This window comes from Vitis riparia, chromosome 10 (assembly GCF_004353265.1).
Source record: "Vitis riparia cultivar Riparia Gloire de Montpellier isolate 1030 chromosome 10, EGFV_Vit.rip_1.0, whole genome shotgun sequence".
Taxonomy (NCBI): Eukaryota; Viridiplantae; Streptophyta; class Magnoliopsida; order Vitales; family Vitaceae; genus Vitis; species Vitis riparia.
This window is the reverse complement of record NC_048440.1, coordinates 22,723,783-22,740,030: the sequence shown is the minus strand read 5'-3', so window position 1 is coordinate 22,740,030 and position 16,248 is coordinate 22,723,783. Positions and strand designations below refer to the sequence as shown.

The following is a 16,248-nucleotide window of genomic DNA, read 5'->3' as shown; positions in this document are numbered from 1 at the left end:
ATCGATGCAACTCATTGGGCAAACTCCAACGTCGGGGCGGGCTACCAGCTGGGAGAGGGGGGGAGCTTTCCAACGCTGGCGATACCTGTGTGGGTGTCGTAGGCCGTCGGCGGGATCTGTCTTAGTGTCGCGGCTGGGACGCGTCAACGGCGAGCGAAGGAAAAGGGGAGGAGTTTTCCAACGCTGACAATACCTGTGTGGGTGTCATGGGCCGTCGGCGGGACTTGTATGGGTGTCGCAGGCCGTCGACGGGATCTGTCTTGGTGTCGCGGTTGGGATGCGTTGACGGCGGGTAGAGGAAGAAGGGTTGGAGTTTGGAGGTTGCAGCTTGCAGATTTTGAGATTTTCATTTTGTTATATAGGACTCTAAAACGACGTTGTTTTGATGTTTTTTTTTATAAAAAAATTAAAATCAATTGAACCCGCCGGTTCGTCCGGTTCACTGGTTGGACCACCGGTTCAAGCGGTCCAACCCCGGTTTGATCCCCATCCGATCCAAATGACTGGACCGGATCGGAACGGTGACTAGCTGGTCCGGTCTGGTTTTTAAAACATTATATATATATATATATATATATATATATATATATATATATGTGGTGCAAAATCTTTATCAAAGGTCAAACTTGCCCTAGTGGTATGCTGAATGCTTATGCAACTTTTTGGTGAGGGGTATCGAGCCCATCCAGTAGGCGTTGACCCTTGTTGACCGCATGTTTTAATCACAGATCATTTTTATCTCATTTGCCCACATATGAAAAATATATTTTAGAATTATGATTCCATATATATGACTCATTTTTTATAATAAATATTTTATGGCTATTTTTGTTGGATCTAAACCTTTTCCTCAATTCCCATATCGTAAGATACGTAGGGTAGATAGTAGAAATTTTTACCTTATCATATGACTAATCTAACATGTTTTTACAATTAAATTATTAAGAGGAACAAAATCATTACCCACGTTGAGTGAAGTTGATTACTTCATTTCTCATCTTTGGTGCAAAATGAACTATAGCTACAATACCCATGATATTTTAATCAATCCTACCATGGTGTATCTTTTTTTGTGTGATGATGCTTTGTAAGATCGGAACTCTATTCGCTCTTAGAATCAAAAGGAAACTCCTTAGTTTTGGTTTCTAATGATTCTAGAGGTGAAAATGAGAGGAATTATATACTTTGATCTTTCCATGTTTCCTTATATACCAAGGGGAGAAAAGACCAAAATGGCATTCCCCATTAGAAAACAAATCCACTCTTTGAATTAAGTCCCACATAGCCTTAAATTTTGCGAACAAAAGATACACCTATGAAGGTAGCTCAATTGGGAACCAATGGAGCATCTAATTGTGGCTCCCATCAAATTAATAAAACATAATTTCATAATTAATCGATCACTCTACTAAAATCGATTGATTACACTCCACTAATAAGATCCAATTATATAAAGCTAATAGCTATCCCACGACCTACTAATCATTAGATTTGTTTTCCATAAATTGTTATCCATAATTTAATTACTATGTATTATCCACCAATAACTTATATTTTTACCTTTGAGTTACAAATTCACCTTTATGATGTTCAATTGATATTACCATATCTTATAAGAATAAAACATCAATTCCACTAATAAAATTACTAAGAGGGAATATACTATCCCAAGGTATCATAGTACCCATCATGGGTATACACAAATTACATTGAGTTAAAATCAACAATAAATATTAATTAAAATTAATAAAGGTAAATATGTTAATTTAATAATTAAAAAAAAATTATCGAATAAAAGAAAAAATAATAATAATTTAATTTAAAATTACCTTAAATCATTAAATAATAAATATTAAATTGTATAAACAGCGGTTAAAATGAATCATAATTACATTTAAACGAGTCCTAAGATATATAATTTGTGATAAAATTAGAAGAGACCAGTCATTTTGAATGGCACCCCACATGGACCCATTTCATTTTCTCCTCATTCTTATTAAGGACAGAAACAGAGAAAGTGCCTAGAGGAGAAGCACTTGACCCTGACCCATCATATATAATGCCAGTAATAATGTAGTAATTTTGGAAGCCAAACACATTTGCCTTCTTTTATTTTATTTTCTTCTCAGTCTCTGCTACCTCGTGGGCCGTGAAATTCTTTTCCATTTGGTCTCACTTCACCCGGACAACCCTCGCCCTTTTTCCTCACCCTAGCCTTCTGTACATGCCCCCACACCCATTCCCATCAACCCCGCACTAGTCAACCCTATTTCCACCGCCTGATTTCATGACTCCCCCGCCGGCCCCACGTGATTTCCGTGATAATCACCGCGCCATTAAAATAATATATTTGCTAATAAAGAAAAGCAGCAGACAATTACAAAAAGCCGCGCCGATTACGTGATTTTCTCTGTCTTTTTATCGTCTCGTCTCGTCTCGTCTCGATTTATGAGACTCGGAAAATGACGTTACTGCCTCTCTCTCTTAGCCCTTAACCACTCCCACTCCGACATTTTGATTCAACGTTCACCCTCGACAGAAAGAACCGACTTTTTCACAATGGCGAAGTCGTCGACCACCACGACGACGCCGTTTCCGCCCATTAGACCGGAGGACTATCGACACAGTCCGGTCCACTACGCCGTCGCTTTGGGGGACCATACAACACTGTCTCGCCTTGTTTCTTCGCTCCCCCGACTCGCTGATCCGTCTCAGATCCACACCGAGTCAGACTCGCTGGCTCAGGAGCGAGTTGCCGACCAGATCTCCTCCATCCTGGACCGCCGCGACGTGCCCTTCCGGGAGACGCCTCTCCATTTATCGGTTCGGCTTAATGACTGCTTTGCTGCGAAGACGCTGGCGGCGGCCGGAGCTGACGTGTCGTTACAGAATTCAGCTGGGTGGAACCCGTTGCAGGAGGCGTTGTGTCAGAGGAGTTCCGACATCGCGCTGGTTCTGGTCCGACTGCACCACCGCTTCGCCTGGTCGAAGTGGCGGCGGAGGCTGCCGAGGCTGGTGGCGGTGCTTCGCAGGATGAGAGATTTTTATATGGAGATTTCGTTTCATTTTGAGAGCTCCGTCATTCCGTTCGTTGGGAAGATTGCTCCTTCCGATACATACAAGATCTGGAAGCGGGACGGTAATCTCAGAGCCGACACGTCGCTTGCTGGCTTCGACGGCTTTAAGATCCAGCGGGCTGATCAGAGCTTCCTTTTCCTCGGAGACGGCGATCGCGATTTTGATGTTCCGCCCGGCTCATTGCTGGTGCTCAACCACGACGACAAGAAAATTTTCGATGCATTCGAGAACGCTGGTGCGCCAATGAGTGACTCCGACATTGCCGGTTTCTGCGCTCAGACGAGCGTGTATCGCCCGGGCATGGACGTCACGAAGGCTGAACTTGTCGGAAGAACGAACTGGCGAAGGCAGGAGAAAACTGAGAGCGTCGGAGAGTGGAAAGCTAAGGTTTACGAAATCCACAACGTCATCTTCAGCTTCCGCTCTAGAAAAATCTCCACCGAAATCGACGCCGGAAGCGAACAGGTGCTACCGCTAGAACTCGACGAGGACGCTGAGGAAGGTTTCCTCGTCGCCGAGAATTTCGGACCTCCCGATCGCCGCAGACACAGCAGCTTCGTTCGCGAGGAAAGAGAGTTCCTCTCTGTAGGTAGGAAAAGTGTGGATATTCCCTCCGCAGCGCCTGACCGTCGCAGGCTATCTCCGGCGGTGGCGCCACCGCAAACGAAAGAAAAAGAGTACTTGAAAAGTTTACGACCGTCGGTGTGGCTAACAGAGCAGTTTCCTTTGAAGACGGAGGAGCTCTTGCCATTACTCGACATTCTAGCCAACAAGGTGAAAGCCGTCCGCCGGATGCGAGAACTGCTGACCACGAAGTTCCCGCCGGGAACATTTCCGGTTAAGGTACGGGGTATAAGCGGAATAGAAATCGACTTTTTAGGGCTTTAGGGACCCACAGGACCTGAACCTTGATTTCCACTTTGGGCTTTCGCTTTTGCATCTTTTGATGCCCAACTGCAAGCAAAGCCTTCACCTTACTTAAGCACCGTGACAAAGCACACCGGTCGGTGTTGACGCGACGTGGAAGGCTCTAATTCGTCTGTTCCGTCGCTTTAGGATCCTTCTCAGATGATTGTAGGGCCCAGATTATCCGAGGTTCTGTCCCCGACAGAGACTCCTCGTGGGACCCACATTTTAGGGCTTTTTCCACCGTCCGATTTCACGTTAGGGTTTTCTGATTTTGATTTTTGCGTTTGTGGTGCCGCAGCTCGCGATTCCGGTGGTGCCTACGGTGAGAGTGGTGATAACCTTCACCAAGTTCGTCGAACTCCAATCCACTGAGCAGTTCTACACTCCACTGTCGAGCCCTAGGTATTTTGGACATGGAGGACGAGGCCAATCTGAGCATTCAGACACTCAACACCAATCATTCTCGTCGTCTTCGACTTCAACATCAACATCAACATCAACATCATCAGCATCAGCATGGCTGAGGCGCAGTAACAGCCAAGCAAATTCAGGAAGCAAGCACCACCACCAGCGAGGTCCGGGGCCTCAGCAATCTGAGCCATTTGCTATGCCCAATGGGTACACATGGACCAGTATTATTGACGATAACAAGAGCCGGAAATTGAAGAAATCCAAGTCCATGAGAAGATCCAAGTGAAAGAAATCGACTTGGATGGCTTTTGCAAATCCAGTGTAGATATCATAGATTGGGTACCATTTGGACTTCCAAAGTGCATTGTTCCACCCTGCACACAATTTTTATTTCTTATTTTTCCTTTCGATCCCAGACACATGTTTAAGATTTCAGTTTGAATTTCAAATGAGATGATTAATTTGATGCGGAAGATAAATTTTTTCCTACTCTTACTCTTTCCCTTTCCCTGACACTGCATTTTCTTGCAAATTCTTTATAGAAAGAGAGAAAGGCAGACAGAGAGAGAGTAATGCTCCAAGGGATGGGAGGAATCTTCACTACCCTGACCTGAAGAGAATAGGTATTTGCTCTCTCTACTAATCTTAGCAATTAGATTTTCCCTATGCAATATGCTTAGCAATGAGATTTCTTTATTCCTGCTATAGCATAAGCCATATCTTGCTGAATCATTCTTAGCTAGAAAATTTTATGTTGTACAAGTCAAGAAAGGGCATATTTGGTAACTACTCTAGAAAATAAAATAGAAAATAGTTTTCAAATTCAAAAGACAAGTTTGATAAATTGTTGACTAAAAATATGGAATTTAATGAAGACAAAGGTTGGGTTTTCTTTCCATTGCAGCTTTCAAATATAGCCTTGGGCGAAATGACTAGAAAATCCCCACTTAGACTGTTGCCCTGACTGTGCTGAACTCAGAGGTTGGGTGGGTGATAACAAAATAGTTTGCTCATGCAGATGGCAGCCCACCCTTTTCCAGGAATGTGTTTGAATTTAAAAAAAAGGTAGAACTTGGTCATATGGCATGGGTAGTGGCCTTTATAATTGCACTGTCAAAAGGATTTCAGAAAAAGGACAATAAATGTCCATTGAACATGGTCTGGAGTCTGGACTAGCATTTCAAAAAATTCCTTCAATCTTCAGTCACTGCATACCTACCTTTTCTTCAGAGCCTCTGCCTCCAATGCCCCCTCATCCTTCCATTTTTGCCTGTTTAAACTGTTCACTCATAAACCCAAACTCACCCCCTCAATTAAGAAAAATAAATGTCATGGCAACAATTTAGGACATTTAGTGTAGCAGGGGCCACAGTTTATGTAGCCCAATATGGTTTGTTTGTTTATATATTATTCTCAAAGGCTCGTTCAAGAATCAAAATAGCTTTTTTCCCCCCTTTTTTCCCTTTCTGGGTTAAAAACTGTGCTTTGCTAAGATGAAGCCAAATGATAAAAGATGTTGCTGGTCAAAAGGGACCATGTGACTCATACTTTGGGAAGATGCTTATACTACTTTTGTTTTGGTCAAACTAGGCCATTTTGACCTTCATTCCCCCTCCCCATGATGTTTAAGTACAAAGCCCGGATTAGGTGGTCGGACAGGAAATGGATATTATACCATATTATTTCCATAGGATCTCTTATCCTAATATAGATACTATACCATATTAGTCCCATAAGATTTCTTATCATAAGAATTAAAGATTGGAAAGAAAAAACATATTCTTAATATAAGGATTGGATTGGATTTGAATACAATATTTCTTAATATATCAATTTTTCATATTTTTAATATTATTTAATTAAAATATATTTAAATATAAAATTTCTCAAAGCATAGGAATATTATTATTATTATTATTATTATTATTATTATAATATATTAATTAATTAATCAAATCTTAATATTCACTTATTTGTATAAGAATAATAATCTATATCAATCATTTACTAACCCTAAAAATATTGAATTTACACATGATAGCATTATGATCTTCACATGCTTCGTGAATCTTTTCATGATTAAGAAATGATGTTATTCATCTTTTTTTTTTTCTTTTCTTTTCTTCAAGATAAAATGGGGTAGAATTGGAAATGAGCAGGGGAGAGTTCTTGTGAGCTTGAAATTCCATAATCCTTGAAAATCAAACAAATTAATAGGTTTGTCTTTCTTCTTGATCTAGCTATCATTATAATATTTTGGAAGATTCAATGGATCAATCAATAGAAGTTGTTAACTCTAATACCACTTATAGAGATGACAACAGAAGATTCAAAAGAAGACTGCACTGCATCAATCTCTACAAATTTTAGCCTATGTGGGATGTCCTAACCAGTGAACAATCTCACCCCTTTTCTTCCTCTGATTCTTCTACATCATGAGGGTTTCTTCTACTCCAAAAACTGGTTGCCAAAAGCACTTAAAGTGCTGCCCAAGCAACTAAGAAAAAATGTCCTTTCTTTTGGGGCATTTTTTATGAGACTACAGTAATTTTAAAAAATAAATTTTAAATTATTATAATGGAAAAAATAATTTCAAATCTATCCTAGTTTTTGCTAGGTAGAAAAGAGAAATAAAAATTGTTATTTCCTTTTAAAATCGTCTCTTCAAAAGATAATTTTTAAAATTCCTTTAAAAAAAAAACTATAACCTAAAATAGTCTATTAAAGATACAATTTTGAGAAAAAAAAAAAGGAAAAATTGTCTCTTGATTTCTCCGTTAAAAAAAAATTATGTAGAAATTGTCTCTTGAAGAGATGAATTCTTTTTAAAAAAAATTAGAGAGAAATCGGCTCTTGAAAAGATAATTTCTTAAAAGAATAAATAAACAAATAAATGAGAAAGATGCTATTTATTAAAAAAAAAAAAGACGATTTAGGGTAGGAATAAAAAAAAGAAAATAAAAAGTAAGAAAAAGAAGGAAATCGTCTATTCACTTCCCATTTCTATTTTTTAATAATATTATTATTAGATATAATTATTATAAATATATATATATATATATGTATATTGTAAAATTAATTAATTTTATTTACTAAATTTAATATATAAAAATAATTATAATTATCAACAATAATATTTATAAAAATACAAATTAGATATTAATTTAAAAAATATTTTGGTATTTATCTCTAATTTTATCTTTAAATTATTTTAATTAATTATAACTATAAATAAAAGTTAATTTAATTTTATTTATAAGATAAATAATATTTTATTTTTACTTTTTGTTTCTTTTACTTTCAGATTAAAGAAAAAAGATATTTTCAATTTTAAGTGAAAATTGAGTTTACAAAAGACAAATTTATTATTAATTTATTAAATAATCATTTACAAAATAAATCATTTTTTTGTTTTTATTTTTAAATTAATTTTATTAGATAATATTTAAAATTAATTTAAATAATTTAATAATTAATAATTAATTGAATTAATTTAAAGATAAAATTAGAGATAAATGTCAAAATATTTTTTAAATCAATATCTAATTTATATTTTTATAAATATTATTATTGATAATTATAATTACTTTTATATATTAAATTTAGTAAATAAAATTAATTAATTTTATAATACATGTATTTATAATAATTATATTCAATAATAATATTATTAAAAAATAGAAATGGAAAGTGAAAATCGTTGATTTCCTTCCTTTTTACTCTTTTTTTCTCTTTTCATTCCTTCCCCTAAATCGTCTCTTCCACATTTTATTCCTCAATAATAATAATATCTTTTACTTTTATTATGACGATTTTCTTCTTTTTTACTTTTTTTTTTTATCTTTTATTTTTTGTTTCTTCAATAGACGATTTTCATTTTTTTTAATAAATTGCCTTTTTCTCTTTTTTATTTTTTAGAAATCATATTTTCAAGAGATGATTTCTTCATAATTTTTTTTTTATAAAAAAATCGTCTCTTGAAGAGACGATTTCTTTCCTAATTATTATTATTATTTTAAGAAATCATCTTTTGAAAAAGATGATTTCTATATATTTTTTTAAATGGAGAAATCAAGGGACGATTTCTCCCCTATTTTTTTTTCCTTGAAATTGTATCTTCAATAGACGATTTTAATTTATAAATTTTTCTTAAAAGAATTTTAGAAATAGTCTTTTGAAGAGACTATTTAAAAAGAAATAACGATTTTCATTTTTCTCTTTCTTACTTTGATAAAAATTACAATATATTTGAAATTATTTTCTCCACTGTAATTTAGGAATTATTTTTTAAAAATTACCCAAAACTCCTCTTTGGGCTTCAAGTGGGCTATCCACATGGGCTGGAACAGGTGGTAGGTATGGGGGCATGTGCAACATTTGTTGCTCACTCAATTTTCCTCAAACTAAACTTTCACTACTATTACTTCTCTTCTTACACGTTGTGTCTCAATATAAAACATTTTTGTCGACTTCTTCAACATTTATCTCATTTATTTCCTACAGAATCACAATCCAAACGTGGGATTGAAATTTTATATCCTAACCCCTATCTAATCCTGCTATCCAAACACAACCAAAGAATTTTTTTTTAGTTTTTTTCCCAAAAGATGAGTTTGAATATATTTACACTTAATTTGCCTTGTGAAAAGACAAGTTCAATGTTTTTCAATATTTTTAAAAATAAAAATAATATTAAAAAAAAAAAGAATATATAAATAGGAAATCTAGAGAGCCAATATATTTTTTACGCCATTATTTGAAAAAAGGCTAAGTGGATATCAAGCTGGTTGTGGCTACTCTCCAACCCAATAGCGTTTTGGGCTGAAAATAGAAATCGGCGGATTGGCTGGTCTAACCACCATTGAATAAGAGATGGGACTCTTTTACAAAGAGTAAAAACAAATTTAATATAAAAATTTTACACTTAATTTTCAAAATAATGTCATTACAATAAATTATTATTATATTGAATTTATCTTTTTAAAGGTTGAGGTAGAATTCTCAATATTTTAATAATATTTTTTAAAAAATTGTGCCTTGGGCACCCAAATGGAATGTAATGCAATGCCACGACACCTTTTCCTTTTGTGGGTGGACCCCCATACAAAGGAACTGCCATTGGAGCAGTAAAGGGTCCTCAAATAAATTTTCACCAAAAAGAAATATATCATTAGAAAATACCATTAAAGCAAGTAATGGGTCTTAAATATTATGCATTTTTTGTAATACACATTGAAAAGGAAATGCAAAGAAATTGATGCCTAATTTTTTTAATTTTTTTTAATGATTCTTCAATTTGGCTTTTATATGAGAACAAGGGGAATTTAGAAGACGACTTGGTAAACAAGAAGAGATGAATAGGAAGGAGAATATGCCAAATAGACTTTGCTTCACAAGAAGGCAAGTACTTAAAAAATAGTAGAGAATAGCAAAAAAAAAAAAAAAAAAAAATTAAATTCAAAAAATAAAAGCATTGACAGCCTATCCACATGTGATTAAAAGTTTTAGGGCAATAATCACTTTCCACTACTTCCCTTATCAATTTTCTTCCTTCAGGAAAGAGACCACCTTCATTCAGAAACCAACCATCTCTCTCTCTCTCTCTCAGGTTGAAAACTTCTGGGTTTTTTTTTTTTTTTTTTTCTTTCTTTCTGGGGTTTTAGATCTTTTTTAGGGTTTAATGGGTTTTACTGTGTTGTTTTGGTCTTTGTGATTATCATAATATAATTCTTAAGCCTTTCTTATTGGGTAGATCTATTTTTCCACTCTGATTCCAGTTTTCTTCATACAGATCTTTGAATGGGGTTTCTGTGGATGGTCTGCTAGCTAGTTTTTGGTGAAAATCCAACTGGGTTTCTGCTTGATTGCTGAGAAATTATAGGAAAAGAAATTAGAATTTGGGAGTTTTTGACAGGTTGGAGTATGATAGCATCCAGCTGGAAGATTCCCTTTTTTTTTTTCCTGTTTCCTGGTTTATTTAAATTGGATGATTCAATCATTGATAATTGATTGGTTCTCTCTTTATCTTCTTTCTTCACAGTAAAGAAAATAAAGATCCGAGAAGACATGGCTACTGATGGGCCAAGCTGGGCTGATCAATGGGGTGCAGGAGGGATAGGAGCCATGGAAGATGATGATGAGAAAACCAAGAAGGACAGCAGCAGCAGCAAGAAGAAGACAGATGCTAAGGCTACAGCTGCAGCTGGACTGGGCAAAGCCAAGGCTGCAGCAATGGTAGGAGCACAGAAGATCAAAAGCGGAACATCAATCGGCATCAAATGGGTAAAGAATCAATGCCAGAAGAAGGGTTCTGCCAAATAAATCAACCAGATTGTTCAACTTCTATTGCATGAAAGAAGAGTATGTTGTGAATGACTTTGCTTTGTGTTATGATCTTCTCTTTTTCCATTTTTCACCAGATTCCCATCAAGAAAATGTCAATTGTTTGTGCGCAAAAAAGATTCATCTGTTACCTAATGATTCTGTGCATATAATATGAGTCTATCCGTCTACCTTACATCACTTAAACCACCATGAAGGTTCAAACTTGGAACCTGATTCATTGCCAGAGGGCACAACCACCAAGCTAAACCTAAACCCGGGCAGCTCGCTATCATGATGATGGAAACCTTAGTATCTCTGTATTAACAATATTTCACCATGATTCCAGATGAAAATACAAATCACCATCTATGCTTATACTTTTGCGATTCCATGGAAAACCCTCCAACAAGAACAGAAAAGCTATAGGGGAAGTTTCTTAAAATTTAATTTCATCAACTAAAATCTCAGCTGTAAAGATTCAAACATAAAATCAAACTACTTGCATAATCCAATTATTGTTACTAATCAACATTGACTCGGGTAAAGTGAATGGGAAAGCAGGGTGGCCATTGAATGTAAGGGAACTGACGAGAATTTACAGCTTTGAGGTTCTATTTGCGGAATCCGAATGTGTTCTCACCACTGTAGGTCATGTAGAGAAAACCATCTTCATCCTTGTTTTCCTCATAGATAGCAGACATCAATGCAGCTGTGACAACAGAAACTATATTACAAACACAATTTTGAAGAACAGTATGCCACTAAATTATAGCATTTTGCACTAACCAGTTGACGGTAGAGTGTTCTTGACAAAGACAAATATGGCTTTCTCAGCACTGAGCTTAATCCTTTTCCGGATGACATAAACAAACTGCCCCACAGTCAAATCTGCAGGAACCAAGTATCTGCATTCACAAGAACAGAGATGCAAGGAAGTGAAAAATCTACAAATATAGGGAGTAAACATGAATGAGATGCTTTAGCATTTGTCTTGCTCAGTCTGATCCAGAAGATTCAGCCTCAAATGACAGAAAGCACATACCATCTAATCAAGATCAAGTGGTATATAAGGCTAAATGCAAACACTAGCATACATGTAAACTTTATTCAGAGCAGTAACTATTTCTACTAGTCCAGGATCATTGTTCAGACACAAAAGCAATTAACAGAGTCTCGTGGACTAAATGTGTGTTTGTTCAGACACAAAAGCAATTAACAGAGTCTCGTGGACTAAATGTGTGTTTGGCAAAAATTAAGATTCAGAGCAATGATCAAAGTAGGATCAGTGCACCAACACATAATAGAAAAATAGCCATGGGGGCCTACTACATGCTCGTAGAATTTGGCAATGAAGTTCTCTCATTTTTTCCAACATTTTATTCGGGCCTCACTTGGAGGACTGCATAACCATATGAAGCAAAGGAATTAAGGAGAGACTCTAATTGCCTCAACAAAGGCTTTATCTTGACTGAAAAAAGAGTAGAAAAATAAAGGAAATACAGACAGAATAGAAGTCATGCAATAATCTTGGATCAAAACCAGTCTAACCTAAGTTAAATCCAGGTTTTTAAAGAATTGGCATGGCAGAGAGCAAGATGTACACAAGAGGCAAGAAACTGAATCAGTAAGAAGCCTTATAAATTCAATCACCAGACAATGGAAAAAATTGGTTTGGCAAGAAATATGGATCACAAGTAGAATTGTACATCATCAAATGTACCATCAGTGGAATTGGAATAAATCATGCTGACATATCCAGTCCCATGCTTCTAACACATTTTTAAACCCAGTGAGATACCTAACAAGTAGAACTAGTTTTAGTAAAACGATCCTTCCCCTTAGAAGAAAAACAAACTGCACTGACCCTTCAACCATACTACTAATATCAACTCCACTTCTCCAACATCACCAACATTATCCCACTCCCGACACCACTACCAATTCCAACACCCTTGATCACCACTGCCGCAACACCACCATCCCAGGAGTCCCCACCACCACATAGCAAACCTTCTGAAGATAATATGAAGCCAGGGATGTGACATTATATGCATTGAAGGTCAGAATGTGAAATAGCGACTACAAAGCACTAACAAACATCCTGCATTTAGCAAATTTGTATAAACCCCAAGCATAATAATCAGGATAAGGAAGACTGGAAATCTAAACACAAATATAAAGCATTTAAGCATTCAGAATGTAAAGGCAACAAGAGATGCTGGAAACATTAATCAAAGTATAAAATAAATATTAATGAAGACCCCAACCACATGCAGGTAAAGCATAGAAAAGAAGTTTGAACAAAGAAAGCAGGTGAAACTAACTTCTTCTTATCAATGCTAGGTATGTCACTCCTATTGGCCTTCTCCACAATCACCTGCAATCAACACTTCTCTCAGATGAGGACATTGCATAAATACATGAAACCAATCATAATTAGAATTGACTTATAGTCTTGATTATCCAAAAGAAATCTCACTGGTATTCTATCCGGATGCTTTTTTCTGATGCGAGCAGCTTCTGTCTGCCTCTTTTCTAACATGCAGAAGATTGAAAATTTTATAATTAGCGGATAAAAGAAATATTATGTAACAAAATAGTTAACTTCCTTTCCTTCCATTTAAATAGAAAGGAAATACTGAACAAAGATCAGATGATGATGACAACAAGAAGCACATCATAAAGAGATCATACAGAAAATGCATAATAAAAATAGAAATTGATAATGCTATTCAATTCACAACTCAGTCTTTTCACATACCATATCAATGTCAATTCCCTTATTTTCTAATGCATGGAACTTTAATAAACTCTATTGTGACTACCTTTCTTGTAAAGGATCACTTCACTGGTGGTGTTTGGTTGCCATGTTAAACTCAGAAAAGTTCATAACTAACACCATTTTATGCCGTTGGTGTCAGGAGCCAGAGTGCCCCAGGTCTTGATCATTTGATGCATGCAAGCTGTTTTGCTGAGCAAATGGCAAGCATCTTTTTGTTTTATTTGTTTTATCTTATGAAGAGTGCCTTCTTAATCGGCTGGCTACCTCTCAATACAAGTATTTCTGTTCTTTTGCCCAATAGCTTGGATAGGTTGGGTAAGCTAGCCTTTGCAAATGCTAATGGCTTGCAAAAAGAAAAATATTCAGACTGTGGGGCTAACTAAACAGTCTTCAACAGGTTAAATAGGAAGCTAACAAATTAGAACACAATGAATCATTTTTTTTTTTGCTCTAGAGGAAGCTAAAATGGGGGATACTTTGCCAGAGAGCAGGGTAAATCCTTGGGGTACAAAGATTAGGGCTCTAATGGCCCAAGGATTTGGGCCAAATAAAAAAGACCCAAGTTTGCTTATCTACAACAATTCAACAAGAAACTAGAAAACCCAGAAGTATTATAACATTAGCCATAACATCCTTCGATTACAGAGGCTAATAAGAAGAGAAAACCCAGAATTAGCAAAAAGAGGAAGCCTCATGACATGCTTTCACATGCTAAAGGCAAGAACAGATCCTCATTCAATCTTTCTTGCAATAATTGCATGTCTATAAAAACCATCAAGTGCTTCAATAAAGTTCAAATTTTCATGAGACAAAACATCCCCCTATTCAAAACCCATTACTCCAATTTCCATCAAAAGAAACAAATCTCACAAAAACAATTCCAGATTCCCAAATAAATCCAACATACAAGTTGTCAAATCAGCCACCAACATACAATCCAAGAATACCCACATCAGTGTTTTACAAGATTTGCCACAAAAACACATGGGTATTTAGAATCCAAAGAAAAAAACAAAACAAAACAAGACTAACCCAGAGGGTGTTCAAGCTTGAAGTTGGAGGAGCTTTTGGCCATGGTGAGACTTATACCCCTACCTCGTCTCTCTGCAGATTTCAAACATCCAAACAACATTACCACACCAAACCCACAACGCCTTCCACCAAGAAGACACTAAAAACACCTACTTTATAATAATTTCGATGAAGAGAAAAATATGAAGATGAATAACATACCAAAAACTAAAAATAAAAAAATAAAATTAATGTCAAAATGAAGAAGATCAGGGTTTGGAGAGTGATTGGATGATTGATCACGTTTATAGTGTCAAAATCAGGAAACAAATATTTGGGGTTTCTTACAGAGAAGAAACTTGTCTGGGATTCCAAAACCAAACCCAATGCAATGAACCAACGTTGAACTGAGTTGCCTGTGTTACAAGAAAACTATTTTCGTAGGCCCTTTGCGGTTCTTATGCATTTAGATTCAACCAATTTCAAGGTTTGATCATTGAGCCAACAATTGAATATATGGCATGTCACCATCACAAATTTCCATTGAAGTGGGCCATTTGAAAATAAAAATAAAAATTATCATCTAAAAAAATGAAAAATAAAAATTCAGTTCATCCCTTCTAAACGATAAGCATATAAAGCATATTTATCTTTACTTATCCTTAATCATTTTCATCATTATCATAATTTTTTTTTTGAAATTCTATATAACATATATTATATCCCAAAAATATCTTAGAAGAAAAGAACAAGAAAGAAATTAAGTTACAAACATAAATATACGTTACCTCTATTCCAAAATATTAGTCATTATTTTCTTTAAAAAAATCTAAAAAATGACACCTCAACAAATTTCCAAAAATCAAATAATAAATCTTTAAAAATATTAACCAATGAAAAATATAAGAAATTAATAAATTAATTTAAAATTAGATTAATAATTAAAAGATACCCAAAATCTTAATTAAAAACTCACTCCACAAAAAAATTAAAATAAAATCTGAGCATAAGTATTTTTATTTATCTTGGTGGATCAACGTACATACATGGAATCTAAAAGGTGATCAATGCACTATATTACAAACTAGTTTATGTCTAAACTTCAATCTAAGCTCCAAAATTTTAAAAAGTAGATGTATGAACTATTTCACAAAATAAATTGGTGGAGGTGATAAGAATGTGATTAGGGTACAAATATGTGAATGATGATAACAAACATATAAATAATATACTAAATTAAATTATGTGACTTAGATACTATGAATGTGGTAAGAGTGAAAAATTACAACTACACATAAAGAATATGACTAACATATAAAAAATGTGACAAAATTAGGAAACTTTAATAAAAGTACTGATATAAAACTTGTGATTAAGAAATAGAAAATTTTACTATAGTATGAAGAATATAACTAAAGTACGTAAAATATGAATGTATCTGTTAGCTCAAGGGTTCTCCTAATTAGGTTTTGATGATAACAAATCATGGTTAAGTGACTAATTAGTTTGAATGGTAAAAAATCTCAGGTGTAAATTCGAAAATTCATCAAATGACCAAAGGGATACAAGATTGAGACTATTGGAAGACTTTTGATAATAAGATACAAATGTAAGATGAATGCATGAGTGCACTTAGGTTTTTTTTAATACCTTTTCATGCATTTTTGAAAACTTGGTTTATTCGTTAAAATTCTGATTTAATTAAAACCCGAGTTTTATCAAATGTACCTTAG

The 16,248-nt window shown here is 35.1% G+C and overlaps 2 protein-coding genes and 1 long non-coding RNA gene across 5 annotated transcripts; 2 read left to right on the top strand and 1 right to left on the bottom strand.

Moving 5' to 3' along the window:
- Positions 1-2,497: 2,497 nt before the first annotated feature.
- On the top strand, positions 2,498-5,103 carry LOC117922984 (ankyrin repeat domain-containing protein 13C). Of its 2 annotated transcripts, XR_004652597.1 has the most exons (3): positions 2,498-3,921; positions 4,286-4,737; positions 4,941-5,103. XR_004652597.1 is itself a non-coding variant. In XM_034841232.1 (2 exons), exons 1-2 carry the CDS (start codon positions 2,560-2,562, stop codon positions 4,682-4,684), a joined length of 1,761 nt encoding a protein of 586 aa, XP_034697123.1. In that variant the 5' UTR covers positions 2,498-2,559; the 3' UTR covers positions 4,685-4,890. The 2 variants fall into 2 exon arrangements, 1 of the variants encoding a protein (XP_034697123.1); XM_034841232.1 differs by lacking the exon at positions 4,941-5,103 and having other exon boundaries at positions 4,286-4,890.
- Positions 5,104-9,915: 4,812 nt separating this feature from the next.
- LOC117924379 lies at positions 9,916-10,312 on the top strand. Its single transcript, XR_004652766.1, has 2 exons — positions 9,916-10,006; positions 10,190-10,312. It is a non-coding gene; the product is annotated as an uncharacterized LOC117924379 (long non-coding RNA).
- Positions 10,313-11,143: 831 nt separating this feature from the next.
- LOC117924378 (autophagy-related protein 8C-like) lies at positions 11,144-15,051 on the bottom strand. Of its 2 annotated transcripts, none has more exons than XM_034842999.1 (6): positions 14,864-15,051; positions 14,537-14,608; positions 13,202-13,257; positions 13,047-13,099; positions 11,509-11,627; positions 11,144-11,431 (listed from the first exon to the last, which is right to left on the bottom strand). In XM_034842999.1, the coding sequence occupies exons 2-6, from the start codon at positions 14,577-14,579 to the stop codon at positions 11,334-11,336; spliced, it is 369 nt and encodes a 122-aa protein (XP_034698890.1). In that variant the 5' UTR covers positions 14,580-14,608; positions 14,864-15,051; the 3' UTR covers positions 11,144-11,333. The 2 variants fall into 2 exon arrangements, with proteins under 2 accessions (XP_034698890.1, XP_034698891.1); XM_034843000.1 differs by lacking the exon at positions 14,864-15,051 and adding an exon at positions 14,738-14,842.
- Positions 15,052-16,248: the final 1,197 nt, after the last annotated feature.

Excerpts from the sequence above, each read along its gene's own strand:
- LOC117922984 (XM_034841232.1), top strand. The coding sequence starts at position 2,560 with ATGGCGAAGTCGTCGACCACCACGACGACGCCGTTTCCGCCCATTAGA. Across the intron at positions 3,922-4,285 it reads CGGGAACATTTCCGGTTAAG|CTCGCGATTCCGGTGGTGCC; the intron begins GTACGGGGTATA and ends GTGGTGCCGCAG.
- LOC117924378 (XM_034842999.1), bottom strand. The coding sequence starts at position 14,579 with ATGGCCAAAAGCTCCTCCAACTTCAAGCTTGAACACCCTCTGG. Across the intron at positions 13,258-14,536 it reads CAAGCTTGAACACCCTCTGG|AAAAGAGGCAGACAGAAGCT; the intron begins GTTAGTCTTGTT and ends TCTGCATGTTAG. Across the intron at positions 11,628-13,046 it reads CCTAGCATTGATAAGAAGAA|ATACTTGGTTCCTGCAGATT; the intron begins GTTAGTTTCACC and ends TTGTGAATGCAG.